The 15,531-nt window shown below is 39.2% G+C and overlaps 1 protein-coding gene across 3 annotated transcripts in view; it reads right to left on the bottom strand.

Annotated features, from left to right (window-relative positions):
• Nucleotides 1-15,531, bottom strand: part of LOC140206144 (2-5A-dependent ribonuclease-like) — a 61,364-nt gene that overhangs the window by 12,129 nt on the left and 33,704 nt on the right. For all 3 annotated transcript variants that reach the window (XM_072274371.1, XM_072274370.1, XM_072274369.1), the window contains exons 2-3: nt 7,569-9,233; nt 3,414-3,589 (exon numbers count right to left, since the gene is read on the bottom strand). In XM_072274371.1, the coding sequence (XP_072130472.1) occupies nt 3,414-3,589; nt 7,569-9,201 (1,809 nt within the window). In that variant the 5' untranslated portion in view covers nt 9,202-9,233. The remainder of the gene's footprint in view (nt 1-3,413; nt 3,590-7,568; nt 9,234-15,531) is intronic.

Genomic DNA, 15,531 nt, shown 5'->3' with positions numbered 1-15,531 from the left:
GAAAGCACGCAGCATGCAAAATAATGTACATGAGCTTATAGCACAGCTAGAAAGTGGTAGGTATGATGTTTTGGCATCACTGATTCGTGGTCGAAAGAAGGCTACAGTTGGAAGCTAAATATCCAAGGATATATATTGTATCAAAAGACAGGCTGGTAGATGGGATGGCTCTATTGATCAGAAATGAAATCAAATCCTTAGGAAGAGCTGACATTGGTTAGGAAGATGCAGAACCTTGTGGGTAGAGTTAAGAAACTGCTCGGGTATAGGCCTCTGAATGGTAGCCAAGATGTGGGATACAACTTACAATGGGAGATAGACAAGGCATGTAAAAAGGGCAATGTTGTGACAGTTATGGGGGATTTCAATAACCAAGTAGATTGGGAAAATCGGGTTGGTGCTGGATCCCAAGAGAGAGAATTTGTAGAATACCTACAAGATGGCTTTTTGGAGCAGCTTGCAGATGAGCCCATTAGGAGACAGGCAATTCTGGCTTGGGTGTTGTGTAATGAACCAAATTTGGTTAGGGAGCTTAAGGTAAAGGACCCTTAGGAGGCAGTGATCACAATATGATAGAATTCACCCTGCAGTTTGAAAGGGAGAAGATAAAGTCAGATGTATCAGTATTACAGTGGATTAGAGGTAACTATAGAGGCATGAGAGAGGACTGAGCCAAATATGATTGGAAGGGAGGGATGATGTTTGAGCAGCAGTGGCTGGAATTTCTGGGGGTAATTTGGAAGACGCAGGATCAGTTTATCCCAAAAAAGAATTCCATACTGTAGTGCTCCATAATTCTAACAAGGAGTATTCTAAAGAGAGGATGAAGCAACCGTGGCTGACAAGGGATGTCAAAGACAGCATAAAAGCAAAAGAATATGCATATAATATAGTAACATTTAGTGGGCAGTTTGGAAGCTTTTAAAAACCAACAGAAGGCAACTAAAAACAAGGGGAGAAAAGATGAACTATGAAGTTAAGCTAGCCAATATTATAAAAGAGAATACTAGATGTTTTTTTCAGTATGTAATGAGTAAAATAGTGGTAAGAGGGGATATTGGACCTCTGGAAAATGACGTTGGAGAGGTACTGATGGGGAACAAAGATATGCCAGATAAACTGAACAAGTATTTTGTGTCAGTCTTCACAGTGCCAGAAATTTGGGAGAGTCAGAGAACAGAGTTAAGTGTAGCAGCTATTACTATAGAGAAGGTTCTTGGGAAGCTGAAAGGTCTGAAGGTAGATAAGTTACCTAGACCAGATAAGCTACACCTGAGGGTTCTGAAAGTGCTGATTGAAGAGATTGTGGAGACATTAACGGTGATCTTTCAAGAATCACTAGATTGTGGAATAGTTCTGGAGGACTGGAAAATAGCAAATGTCACTCCAATCTTTAAGGGAGGTAGACCGGAAATTATAGGCCAGTTAGTCTGACTGTGTTTTTGATAAGATGATGGAGTCCATTGTTAAGGATAAGGTTTCGGGGTACTTGGAGATACACTACTTGATAAAATTGGCTAAAATCGGCATGATTTTCTTAAGGGGAAATCTTGCCTGTCAAATCTGTTGGAGTTCTTTGAGGAAGTAGCAGGCAGGATGGACAAAGGAGGGTCAGTGTATGTTGTTTACTTGGATTTCCAAAAGGCCTTTGACAAGGTGCCACACATGAGAATGCTAAACAAGAAAGGAGTCCTTGGTATTACAGAAAGATACTAGCATGGACAGAAGGTTGATTGACTGGCAGGAGGCAAAGAGTGGGAATAAAGGAAGCATTTTCTAGTTGACTGCCAATGACTAGTGGTCTTCTGCAGGAGTCAGTGTTGAGACCACTTCTTTTCATGTCATTGATCTGGATGATGACACTGATGGCTTCATGGCCAAGTTTGTAGATGACACAAAGGTAGGTAGAGGAGCGGGTAGTGTTGATGAAGCAATGATTCTGCAGAAGGACCTGAACAGATTAGGAGAATGGACATAATATTGGCAGATGGAATACAGTGTAGAGAAAGTTCAAAGTACATTTATTATCAAAGTTTGTACAACCTTGTGGTTTGTTTCCTTACAGGCGGCGTCAAAACAAAGAGACCCAATAGAACCCATTAAGAAAAGACCATCAAACACCCAACGTGCAGAGCAAAATAACAATTGTGCAAATAATAAAAGTAAGGAAATAACATTGAGAAATGTATGGTTATACACTTTGGTAGAAAGAATAAAGGCATAGTCTATTGTTTAAAGGGGGAAAATTTTCAAAAATTGGAAGAAATTGGAGAACTTGGGAGTTCTAGTGCAAGATTCACTAAAGGTTAACTTGCAGGTTAAGGAAGGCAAATTCAATATTAGAGTTCATTTTGAGAGAAGTATAAAAGCAAGGATGTAATGATGAGACTTTATAAGGCATTGATCAGATCACATTTAGAGTATTCTGAGCAGTTTTGGACTCCATATCTAAAGAGAGATGTATTGGCATTGGAGAGAGTCCGGAGGAGGTTTACAAGGATGATCCCAAGAATGAAAGGGTTAATATATGAAGAACATTCGATGGCTCTGAGCTTGTACTCATGGAGTTTAGAAGAATTGAGGGGGGAGAGAATCTCATTGAAGCCTACTGAATATTGAAAAGCCTATCAATATTCCCTCTAATTCTTAGTAGTCAGTGTGCGCAAAAATCTTATGTTGTGCAATTTTTTTTCCTGTGACAAAAGTATGTGCACACTGAATGCACACATGGCACAGTTTATGTAGGTTTACAAAATAATTGACATAAATCTGCACAGAATAACAACAAAATAACATACATATTTAAGTCACTCAGTTATTTTGATGCCAAATTCAATAAGCAACCATCAGCAGTGTTTGCAGAGACCAGCTAGTTCAATGGAATTCAAGAGAAGAATCTATAACCCTATGAGTTTGCATGACTGTCTTGGGTCAGTCAGCTCATCCATCTAGTCACTGGGCTATTCTCTCAATAGAACATAACTATGTTTAATAAATAAACAAGAGGACATGTCACCTTAACACGGTATAACATTCATATCAGTAGATACCCAAATGAAATACAGAACACCATCCTCCTTCTATATTAGTCAATGTTTTCCTCCCCTTTTCTGTTTGCCTCTGTTCCTTGTTGCCCTACCACTAAGTAGACTGGTTTGTCAGCTCCTCACGCAATCTACATGCTCATTGTTTCCAACCTCCTTGGCATCATCTAACCTAAAATAGAAACAGAGACAAACAGCAGGTCAGGCAGTATCTGTAGAGACAGAAACAAAGTAGATGTTTCAAGTCGATGGTACAACCTAACTTAGGCACCACTGCTTGATAGATTGGAGTTCGCTTTCGCTCTTCCCAGCCCCAGCTGCACACTATGATATGGAAATCACCTAGCTGACAGAGAGAAAGAAGTGGACCTGCAGATCTGCTGTGAAGAGATCACTTGGTTCAAAAGTTGAATCTGACGCTTGTTTCATTTTCTGAAGGATTTCTGAAGCCTCCCAGGTCCCTTGTGATGATAACTTTACAGGTGAATTGTTAGCAAGACACACACTCTTGTCGAAATCTGCCAGGAGAACACGGTTTTCAACATCTGTGGAAAATCAAACTGTTTAATTTCTCAATATTTTGACTGGATACATGCAAAAGTGAAATCAGCTTAAACACAATGTTTTGCAGATTAAGAAGTTCACACTAATTATCCAGTAAAATCTATAAATGCATCAATAATGACAAGAGGGAGAGAGAGCTAATGTTTTCAATCAATGACTTTTCTTCAGAACTGGAAAATGTTGAAGTTAAAAGAAGTTTTGAAAGAAGGGAAGGAGGGAAAAGATCAAAATAACAAGGATGTGGGTAAAGAATAAAAGGTAGAAGAGGAACAAGCTGAGGACAAAGACTAGAATTGGAGAGGAACTAAGTATTAAAGTGACGCTCTTGTCATGGAAGCACTTGGTAAGCATACTCCTTCCAATGCATATTCACTCACACACAAACATTTCCTTGTCATTCTGCTGTCATTGCAGAGAGTGTACACACTTCAATATCTTCCCTGGTACATTCTCATAAGTAACCCACTGTTCTCTCTTCACATTGCTACATACATCAGAATCAGACACTGAAATTTGATTTAATTTCATTCTTTATGTGTACTTAACCATAAGTGTGAGATTGTGTTGAGTACTAATGGGACCTAAACCAAGACAATGTGCTCAGGTTGGCTTTATGGTGCCTTTCTCTCCATACAGAGTGATATATTCCATTCCTTTAGTATTAGAGAGATGTAAGTGTGTTAATGTCGCTTGTATACTGTATTTATATAGATACTTCTGTTTATTTTGTAATATGATTGTGGGGTGCATCATATTTTAATTCATGTGTAGTCTTAAGTTAACTTTGCTGGTAATTAAAGTTGGTATGTCCTGGTGCCCTCAGCAAGAGAAAGAGATCAGGGCTGCCAGGAGTTCACAGCACAGAGTGATTATTGTGTTTTCTTGTAGATATTGTTTTGTAAATATTGGCATTTTTCTTTTGACTATTTTCACTAAGATTTGTAAGTTTGATGCACCTAATAAACAGCCTTGCACCAAAGTGTTAAGTGACTCCACTTTTTTTTTTGGTCATATCCCACATCTCTAACACCCCTCTTCAGTAAATGAAGTAGCCCACATTTGCATTCAGCAAGACCTAAACAACATTCAGGTGTGGGCTGATAAGTGTTACGTAACATTCACATCAGACAAACAAAGGAGACCCTCCCTTGACATTTAATAGTTGTCCCTTACTATCAAAATCCTAGAGGTCATCATTAACCAGAAAATCAACATATAAATATCATGTCTCACTTCACTTACCAACACTTTTCATTATCTACAATCTAAATCTGACAAAATCACCTTTTGCCATCACCTTGGTGTTTTCTAGACTCCCGTTCATTTAATATTTTCATCATTGATTACAAATCTACCCCTAGACTCTCTTCTACCTTCTTAAACTCCTCTATCAGTCTGTAACTTCTAGCCCTGCAACCCTCTGCGATACTTGGTGTTCCTCTAATTTCAAACCCCTAACAAAAGCCCTTTAATAGCACTAAAGTTATAGAGGGATCTTGGAGCCCATGTCCATAATTCACTGAAAGCAGATAAACGGATAAGGTATTGTCTGGTGACTACAATTCATAATTTATTAACTACAACTCCACCTTCAATACTAATTACAAGCAAATGCATCACCAAGCTGGGAGTCAACACATCCCTCAGCAACTGTATCCTTGACTTTGTGACAAGTAGACCACAAAAGGCAGCAACATGTCTGCCACAATTATTCTAAACATTGTTGTTCCACAAGGATGAGTCTTCAGCTCCCTACTCTACTCCCTGTACACTCGACTGTGTGGCCAGATTCTGTTCTGACTCTGTCTACAAGTTTGAGGATAATACTACCGTAGTGAGTCGCATCTCAAATAATGATGAGTCAGAATACAGGAAGGACATAGATTACTGACATGGTGTCACAACAACCTTTCCCCTCAATGTCAGCAAAACATAGAGCTGGTCACTGACTTCAGGAAGGGCTCAGTGCACATAGTTTTCTCTCCATCAATGGTGCTGAGGTAGAGAGAGTTGAGAGCTTAAAGTTCCTAGGGGTGAACATCATCAATAGCCTGGTCTGTAGATGCCACGGCCAAGAAAGCTCACCAATGCCTCTGGTTCTTCAGGATGCGAAAGAAATTTGGCACATCCCTGTCAACCTCATCAATTTTTAATCGATGCCACCATAGGATCCAGATGCATCATGGTAACAGCTCTGCATGTGACTGCAGAGATTTATGGACAAAGCTCAGCACATCACAGAAATCACCTTCCTGTCTATGGACTCTGTCTATACTTCATGCTGTCTCGATAAAATCTGCCAACAAAGTCAAGGACCCCACCCACCTAAGCATTTCTAATCTCCTCTCTCCCTTTGGCAGAAGATAAAAAGCCTGAAAGCATGGATATCCATTCTCAAGGACTACTTCAACCCTGCTGTTATTTAACTATCGAAAATTCTCTAGTATGATAAGATGAACTCTTGACCACAATCAATCTTGCACCTTTTTGTATAACTGCCCTGCACTTTCTCTATAGGTGTTACACTTTATTCTGCATTCTGTTATTGTTCTGTTATTCAACTTGAATGCATTGTGTATGATTTGATCTGTATGAACAGTGAGCAAGACAAGCTTTTCACTGTACCACATATGACAATAATAGAATGTAGAACATTACAGCACAGTACAGGCCCTTTGGCTTACAATTTTGCACCAACCTTTTAACCTACTCTTAGATCAATCTAACCCTTCCCTCCTATAAAACCCTCCATTTTTCCATCATCTATGTGTCTATCTGAGTGTCTTAAATATCCCTAATTTGTCTGCCTCTACCACCACCGCTGGCAGGGTGTTCCACTCTCCAAGTAAAGAACTTGCCTCTGACATCCCCCTTTATACCTTCCTCCAGTTCATTTCCATTTCCAAAGGCGTTAAAGAAGGCATATGGTATTCTTGCCTTCATTGACAGGGGAGGTAAATAAGAAGCCATTCTGCAGCTATATAAAACTTCAGTCAGACCACATTTGTGCAGTTTTGATTGCCTCATTATGAAGGACGTGGAGACTGGAAACAGTACAGAAGAGGTTCACCAGGATGCTGCTTGGATTAACGGATACCAATTATAAGGAAAGATTGGATAAACTTAGATTATTCTCCCTACAGAACTGAAGGCTGTGGGGAGACCTGATAGACAATTTGAAAACTATGTGAATCATAGATAGGTTAAACAGTCAAAATCTTTTCCCTTAGGTTAGAAATGCCAAATGCCAGAGGATATGTTTTTAAGGTTAGAGGGTGTAGCTGAAAGGTGATATGATGGGCAAGATTTTTATGCAGAGTGGTAGGTGTCTGCAATAGGTTGCCAGGGCTAGTAGAGGAAGGATGCAGTTTGGTGGAGTTTAAAGGGGTTTTAGATAGACACGTGACTATGAAGGGAATGGGGAGATACAATTGAGACACGGATAAAGGACATTTAGTATAAATTGTCATCAAGATCATGATCTGGTTGGCCATCATTGGTGACGTGGCTCATGCTTCCTCAGGTAGCTTTGCATCAACTGTTGTTTCATGATATGCATGCACATCTCCTTGGCCATGTTGTTCTATTAAGTGTGAGTGTAGGCTGGTATCCTTGATGTTGTAAATGGTTTACAAACTAACTCCACTGAACAGAGACGATTTATAGATCACTATGAACCACAACAAACAAAGCTTGTGACCAAATCTACAGCAATGACAGCCAATAAAAGCAAGTATATTTCTCCAGAAAAGTGGCGTGGGGGATAGTTGTAGGATACAAGAGATATCCATAAAATCAGTCCCAGTCATTTAAGGGAACTTTGATAGAACTGACTCATCCACTTCCATTTTGCCTGGGCCTTGTGTGGTATCACAGTAAAAGAACAGCCTTGATAAGAGTAAGCCTTGGTAAGTGCAGCCTTGATTCTGATTTAAATATCTAAAAGGTATAACTCATTACCTCTGAGGATATTTGTTGGATGCAAATCCCGATGTGCAATCTTGACACTGTGCAAAATCTGAAGACCCTCAATCAACTGCTTCATAATGTCCGGGGCTCCTGACTGACATTCCTTAGGCTCCTTCTGCACATATTCTTCTAGATTACACTCACAGAGATTCAGGCACAGGTAGTCACAATAATCATCATGTTCAGAAGACACCAGTTTAACAAACAGACTGCTTGCTTCGATCTTTGGCTCATTGAGGCATTGGCTTTCCTTTAAGGCTTCTTCGCTGTTCCTCTTGTGGCATTTCACTGCCACCTCAGTACCTCTGTTATGGAAACCAAGGTAAACTTCAGTCTTGTTTTCCCTAGTAATCTTATAATCCTCAATCCGGGACAGTTTCAGCTTCCCAATTGGGGTACAGTCAACTTTCTGCAATTTCTCCAGTTTTCCATGCCAATGTTTACTGCACTTCTTCCAAGTTGAAGAAACTTCTACGTTTTGATTAATATTCTCTGAGCCATACGGATTCAATATTTTTATTATTTCTTTTGCATACCGTCTTCTGGCCAACATTATTGGTGTAGTCCCTGTATTGTCACTGGAGTGCACATCCACTCCCTTCTCACACAACTTTTTTGTCAACTCAGTATTTTTGCTGTCCACTGCTGCCAGGAGAGCCGTCCACCCTGATTTGTCTCGTGCATTGATGTCAACACTGTAACTCTCCAGCAGCAGTTCAGCCACCTTTGTGAATCTGTTTGATATTGCAAGAATCAGGGGTGTTTTCCCATCTTGGTCTGGAACATTCACATGCGGTTCATGCTTCAGCAGCATTTCCACCACATCACCATCCGTCTTATTTTTCAAAGCGGTGCTCAAAGGTGTTTCTTTATTATTGTCTATGGAGTTTACACTGGCCCCATGATTCAACAGGGTTTCCACAATTGTCTGTCTGTTTTCCTTTAAGGCAAAAATTAAAGCTGTTCTGCCAAGGTTGTCTCGCACATTAACATCTGCATGCATTTCATCTAACAAGATGTTAACAATATTTTCATGACCTTTCTCTACAGCACTTATGAGTGCTGTCTTTCCACCCCTGCCCACATTTGCTTTGGTGTCTGGCACTTCCCTGCGCTTGTTCACATCAGCTTTGCAATTAAACAGGAAACGCAAGGCATCCTCTCTGTCATGTTCTGCTGCTTCCATGAAGGCAGTAAAGCCATTGGCATCTGCATCATTGACATCTGCACCAAGTGATAGAAACACTTCGAGCAAACTCACTTCACTATATATCACAGCAGTAATGAAAGGCGTTGCTCCATTCTTCCTCCTGAGATGTGGATCTGCGCCATGCTCCAACAATAAATGAACAACCTTTTCGTGATTTGATTGTATAGCGGTATGGAGAGGTGACCAACCATAATCCTCAGTCTTATAGTTAATGTTAGCTTTGTTCTTCAAGAGCAACTCAACAACCTGCTCATTACCTTTACTTGCAGCTAAAAATAGAGGGGTCCCTTTGTCATCAGGATTAAAATCAACCGATGCTCCCTTTGCAATTAATTGCTCCACTTCTGAGGGATCTGAAGTTGAAGAATTACAGAGGTCTCGAAGTTTCTCACCAAGTGCTTCTGGATCCGACATTTTTCTTCGATTGCTGCAGCTGAATCTCTTTCCTGAGTAAGAAAATAACACATTGGTGATTATAGTATCATAGCAAACTGGTTTCAAGATATCATTCCCAATCCTCTGAACATTTGAGGGACCTTTAAAGGGTCCTGTGAGGGGAAAACATTAGCGATAAAATCATGCCATTTGCAACTGCGCACAATCTGCTTTATGATGGATATAATTTGCTTATTTTATCTTATTTAAGGGATTATCTCTTTAAAGTCGCAGCAGACAGGACAGCAGAGCAGAACAGAACAGCCAGCACCTTTATAAAGTTGTTTCTGAGTGGGTGAGTTGCTACATACTTTGCCAATAAAAAAAAGATACTGTAGGATCAGGAAAAAGAATGGCCATTGTGAGAGTGGGCCAGTGTAAGAGTGGTGAGCTAAGGCTTTTGCTAGAGAGGCTTTAGTGAAGAGCAGACAATAATCAGGTAAGGTTTTTATTTTCCTGTCAATCCACAGCCTTTGACAGTGCAGATAAAATGGCAGTCTGGGCAGTGGAATGGTCCTCCTGTGAGATGTGAGAAGTCAAGGAACCTTATGGTCTCTGTGGTGACTACATTTGTGAAAGGTGCACCCAGCTGCAGCTCCTGACAGACTGGGTGAAGGAATTAGAACTGGAGCTGGAGTTGAATGTACTCCAGATCATCTGGGATTCTAAGGATGTCATAAATGATATCATTGTGAGGTGGACACACCTCAGGTGCTGAAAACAGAAGGTGAGTGGCCACCAGGAGAAGCAAAGTAGAGGAAGTAAGCAGACAGAACAGAGTTCCCTTGTGGCCATTCTCCTCACTAACAGGTATATCCCTTTGCATATTGTTGAGGGTGGGTGGCCTTTCAGAGGCTAGCACTAGTAGCTGAGTCAGTAGCACTGTGCCCAGCTCTGATGTAAAAAAGGTGAAGTCAAGCAGACTGATAGTAACAGGTGATTTGGTAGTAAAGGGCATAGGGTCAAGGAAGTCTCACAGGAGATACGGGACATTCTGAGGAGGGGTGAGGTGAACAGATCATTGTCCATATGGTTACCAATGATATAGGCCGGAGCAGAGATGCGGTCTTGCAAAATGAATTTAGAAAGCTATGTAGAAAGATAAAAAGCAGGGTTGGAATCTCAAGTGCTAGCGAGCTGAGAAATAATACATAATGCAGTTCAATACATGGCTAAAAGCCCTAGATCTGTGGATCACTGGGCTCCCTTCCAAGGCAAGTGGGATGTGCACAAGCAAGATAGTTTGTATCTGAACTGCAAGAAAACTGATATCCTAGGAGGAAAAAGCAGGAGGATGGGAACTACAACAGCAGGGCAACAAGTTGATGATGGTCTCACAAGTAAAACTGAAAGGAAGATAGAAAGGAACAGGTTAATAAACAGTGTGACTGATAGGCTAAAATGGGCTTATTTCAACACTAGGAGTATTATAGGTAAAACAAGAGTCTTAAAAGGATAAACAAGAGCCTAGAGCAGCCAATGGAATAATTATGTTCTTCCCAGTACAGAAACATCAGATTCAGGACAGGCAACTCAATGTTCCTGTGTTTGAGATACGAGATATTAGAACAGTTTGGACAAACTTGAATTTCTCTTCTTAAGCTGTCAAGGAAGACTTGATTAAGTTTTTTTTTAATTGCGAGGCATAGATAGGATAGATAGTCAGTACTGTATCTGTTCTCCAGGATAGAAATGACAGATACCAGAGGACATGCATTTAAGGTTAGAACAAGGAAGTTTAAAGACGATGTAAGGGACAAACATATGACACAGAAGAAGACTGCTTGGCTTATCGCATTTGTGTTGTTTGAAGGCAAGCTTAATTTTCCTTTCAGGACTAAGTCCGTAACCCTGCAGATCACAATTCTCCCACAGCTAGTACGATATGGGTTGGGGGTTTCTGCCTGCAGCACCCTTACCTCCAGCACCAATTCACCCTGGTTCTATTCTCCACCAGACTCTGGGTTGGAGAACATCTCCTTATCCCTCCCGTTGAACTACCTAAGTCCACCCCTCCCACTCCTCTAACGTAAACAGGTCTTCCCAATTTACTCCACCCAGGTCACTCATATTTTTATACACCTCATTTAAGTCTCCTCTCAGCCTCCCCGTTCCAAAGAAAAGTACCAAAGACAAAAATTTTTGAAAGTTAGATGCATTCAGGTTACTACAGAAATCAAGTGTAAAACTCAAAAAGAAGTATTTCATAGAGAAAGAAGTAACCTGGGTTGGATTGGAACTACAAAGAGAAAATGAAAGTAACTGTGAACATATGAGAGTCTGAAAACATCACTCCTAGTTATGGTGCTAGGTTTTTACTTGATCTGGCAACAGTTAGTGAGGAAAGACAAAAAAAGAATGGAATTAGGTCAAAGATCAGAAATTTGCAGAACTGCAGAACTGTCTAGGAACCACAGAACATTACAGCACAGAAACGGGTCTCTTGGCCCTTCTTGGCTGTGCCGAACCATTTTTCTGCCTAGTCCCACTGACCTGCACCTGGACCATATCCCTCCATACACCTCTCATCCATGTACCTGTCCAAGTTCTTCTTAAATGTTAAAAGTGAGCTCGCATTTATCACTTCACCTGGCAGCTCATTCCACACTCCCACTATATTTTGTTATTAAAATAGAGATCTGGGCTATCATTATAAAACACTACAGGTTTCCCCCGCCATCCGAAGGTACAGCGTTCCTATGAAACGGTTCGTAAGACGGAATGTCGTAAAGTGAAGAAGCAATTACCATTTATTTATATGGGAAAATTTTGTGAGCGTTCGCAAACCCAAAAATAACCTACCAAATCATGCCAAATAACACATAAAACCTAAAATAACAGTAACATATAGAAAAAGCCCCTGTCTGCTAATGGAGTAGCAGTATTTTTCTGCTGCTCTTAGTTTTCTTTCTTTCCCCCTAGTTTAAGCTTTGAATTTAAAATTTTTACTTGTCGATTCTTGAGGGTGTTCAATATGTCTATGTCTACAAGAAGTGGGAAGAATTTACCTGATAAAGGTAATGGGAAAGGAAAGCTGCAAAAGGAAAGATCTGATGAAATGCCATCGTGGGCTGAAGATATCATTCAGACACTGAATGCAATTAAGGATCAGAATGGATCAATTAAAGACCAACTGGAAAAGAATAGTAATGAAATGAAGTCATTTCGGGGAAAACTTAAAGACCTGGAAACTCAAGTTATTTCACACGAAGAGGAATTGAAGATAACTAAGCAAAAGCTGTCTGAAGCTACAACTCGTTTGGAAAGATATCAGAATAAGATTATAGACCTGGAAACTAGGTCTCGACGAAGGAATATAAGAATTGTTGGGGTGCAGGAAGGAGCTGAAGATGCAGATCTAACGGCTTACTTTGGTAAGCTTTTCCACACTTTATTTCCTACCATTCTATCAAAGCCGCCTGAAAGGGCACACAGGGCGTTTATCTCGAAATCGAAGGACTCTAGTAAACCAAGATCTGTTCTGGTTTGCTTTCATCACTTTAAAATTAAAGATCAAATAATACGACAAGCAAGAAAACAGAGTTTTTAGATTTATGGAATCTGAGCTCCGCTTCTATGAAGATTATCCAAGAGAGATAATGGAACAAAGATCAAAATTTGCCCTGGTAATGAAACAAGCATATGATAAGAATCTTTTCCCGTCTCTGAGGTATCCGACAAAACTTAAAATTAAAATTCTCCTCCTCGTACTTTTTTTGATCCAAAAGCTGCACTGGATTTTGTTCAGGCTTTGCCTGCCGCTGTGACCGACACCGCTGTTGAATGACCCATCTGAAAGGCTGTTTGGCTATTTCTATATTATTCGCATTTTGGAAAGAAGATTTATGAAGGTCACCTGTATATTTCATCGACAGTCTAATTAAAGAACACGGAAACTTGCTTTTTATTGCATATTATTGGTTTTCCTTTGGAAAGATTTATGGTTTAAGTGTCTCTGCTCAAATGATCTCTGGACATTTTATGACTGAGAGAAGAAGATAAGGCGATTTGTTCCTTTAATTTAATACTTCATAGCCAATTGGTAGTTTTTCCTACTAATAGGGCTTTTTATATATTTTTCTGTTCTATTATAACATTTTATAACTGAATTTAAAGCTTTTTTAGGGAATTATTTTGGTTCTTTCTTGTTTATCAGTCGATGGAATGTAAATACCTTTTTTTCCTGAGACTTTATTGTCTTTCTCACAAGGTCACTCTACTTTTTTACTAACTGGGGGAAGGGAAAGAAAACACAGACAGAGCAGTCAGCAGCTTTGAATTCTATCGTAGATCGCTTGCCTTTTTCGGGTTTCCGGGTGTGGGTGGGTGGGTTTAGAGTTAATTTTTTCCCATTGGGTGGTTCCAGAGCATGCGTGTTTTCTACTTGGTTGTATTCTTCATCGCCGCCACCTTTGATCATCCTGCATTGGTATGTGCTTTGTGCATGTATAAAGTAGAATGAAATTATACTATGCTGCTCAAACGGATTAATATAATAAGTTAGAATGTACGTGGTTGGAATCATCCTATGAAACGAAAGAAGACTTTTAAAATTATTAACCAATTCCAACCTGATATAATTTTTGCTCAAGAGACACATATCAGGGCGGGAGATCAAAATAGATTTTTAAGATGGTAGGATGGTTTGCAATTCCACTCCACTCCTCAGAGTAAAACAAAAGGCGTGTCTGTTTTCATTAAACCTAATATATTTATTCAAGAGGATATTGAATCAGATTCTAATGGTAGATTTTTAATTGTTAAAGGAACAAGCTGTAATAGAAAAGTTGTTCTGGTTAATTTGTATGGTCCTAACTTAGATGATCCTTCCTTTTTTAAAAAGGTGTTCGCTTTACTGCCTGACTTAAATGAATATATGCTCATAATGGGTGGGGATTTTAATTGTTGTTTAAATCCTATGATTGATAAGAGCTCAACCAATCAGCGACTTCCAAATCAATCCGCGTCATTTATTAATTCCTTTTTGATTGATTTTGGGTTGATTGATTTGTGGAGGTATCTTCATCCCAACAATAGAGGATTTATTATTCTTTCTTCTCACACGTTTATAAAAAATATTTGAGGATCGATTATATTATAATCGATCCCCGCTTCTTGCCTAGTGTTAAAACCTGTGAATATGACGCTATTGCTATATCTGATCATGCACCTCTGAGTTTGTCTTTTGAATTTGATGATGTCACTCTTGCCCTCCCACCTTGGCGCATGTCTCAGACATTATTGCAAAACTCTGACTTTGTCACTTTCATTGAAACCCAGATAAAGGAATTTTTTCTTTTTAATGATATAGGGGGTATGTCTAAATTAGTTATATGGGATACATTTAAAGCATTTTTACGCGGTCAGATTATTTCTTATTCAGCTAAACTTAAAAAACAAACTAAAGCAGAATTAGATAGAATTTCAAAACAAAATAAAGATTTAGATAATATTTATGCAATTTCCCCCAATACTGATTTATTTAAACAAAAGGTGGAACTTCAATCACAATATAACCTGTTATTAACTCATCCCATTGAAGGTTATTTGCTTAAGTTAAAGAGCCAATTTTATATGTCTGGAGATAAAAACAATAAACTGCTTGCATCTCAATTAAAAATGGCTCCAGCCAAAAGGCAAATCATGAAAATTCGTAGGAAAGATGGTACCTTAGCTCAGGAATATGAGGAAATTAATAAGATTTTTCAAGACTTTCATGCTGAGCTATATAATTCTCAATGTCCGTTCCGTTAGGTTCCTCTAAAATGAATGCTTTTTCACGAAAGATTGTTTTTCGTAAAATCTCGGCTGAGGATCAAAAAACTCTCGATGCTCAAATTACTGAAGCCGAAATTCATAAAGCTATTTTTTGAATGCAATCTGGTAAGTCCCCAGGACTTGATGGCTATCCCGTAGAATTTTATAAAAAAATTGGAAAGTTGCTCTCTCCGTATATGTTGGAAATGTTTAAGGATTCTTTTGTGAGAGGTGACTTACCCTCTACTTTTTATGAGGCCTCTATTTCTTTAATTCTTAAAAAAGATAAAAATCCTACTGACTGTGCTTCATATAGACCTATTTCATTACTGAATGTTGACGTTAAGATTTTGTCAAAGATAATGGCCAATCGGTTGGAGAATATTTTGGGTAAAATTATTTGTAAAGATCAAACAGGTTTTATAAAGGGTCGTTATTCCTTTTCAAATGTTCGGAGACTACTTAATATTATATATTCATCCTCTTCTAAAATTCCATAATGTGTTGTATCTTTGATGCTGAAAGAGCGTTCGACCGAGTCGAATGCAAATA

The sequence above is a fragment of the Mobula birostris genome, chromosome 12, assembly GCF_030028105.1.
Source record: "Mobula birostris isolate sMobBir1 chromosome 12, sMobBir1.hap1, whole genome shotgun sequence".
In the NCBI taxonomy this organism is placed as follows: domain Eukaryota; kingdom Metazoa; phylum Chordata; class Chondrichthyes; order Myliobatiformes; family Myliobatidae; genus Mobula; species Mobula birostris.
This window is presented reverse-complemented; position numbering and strand designations above follow the sequence as displayed.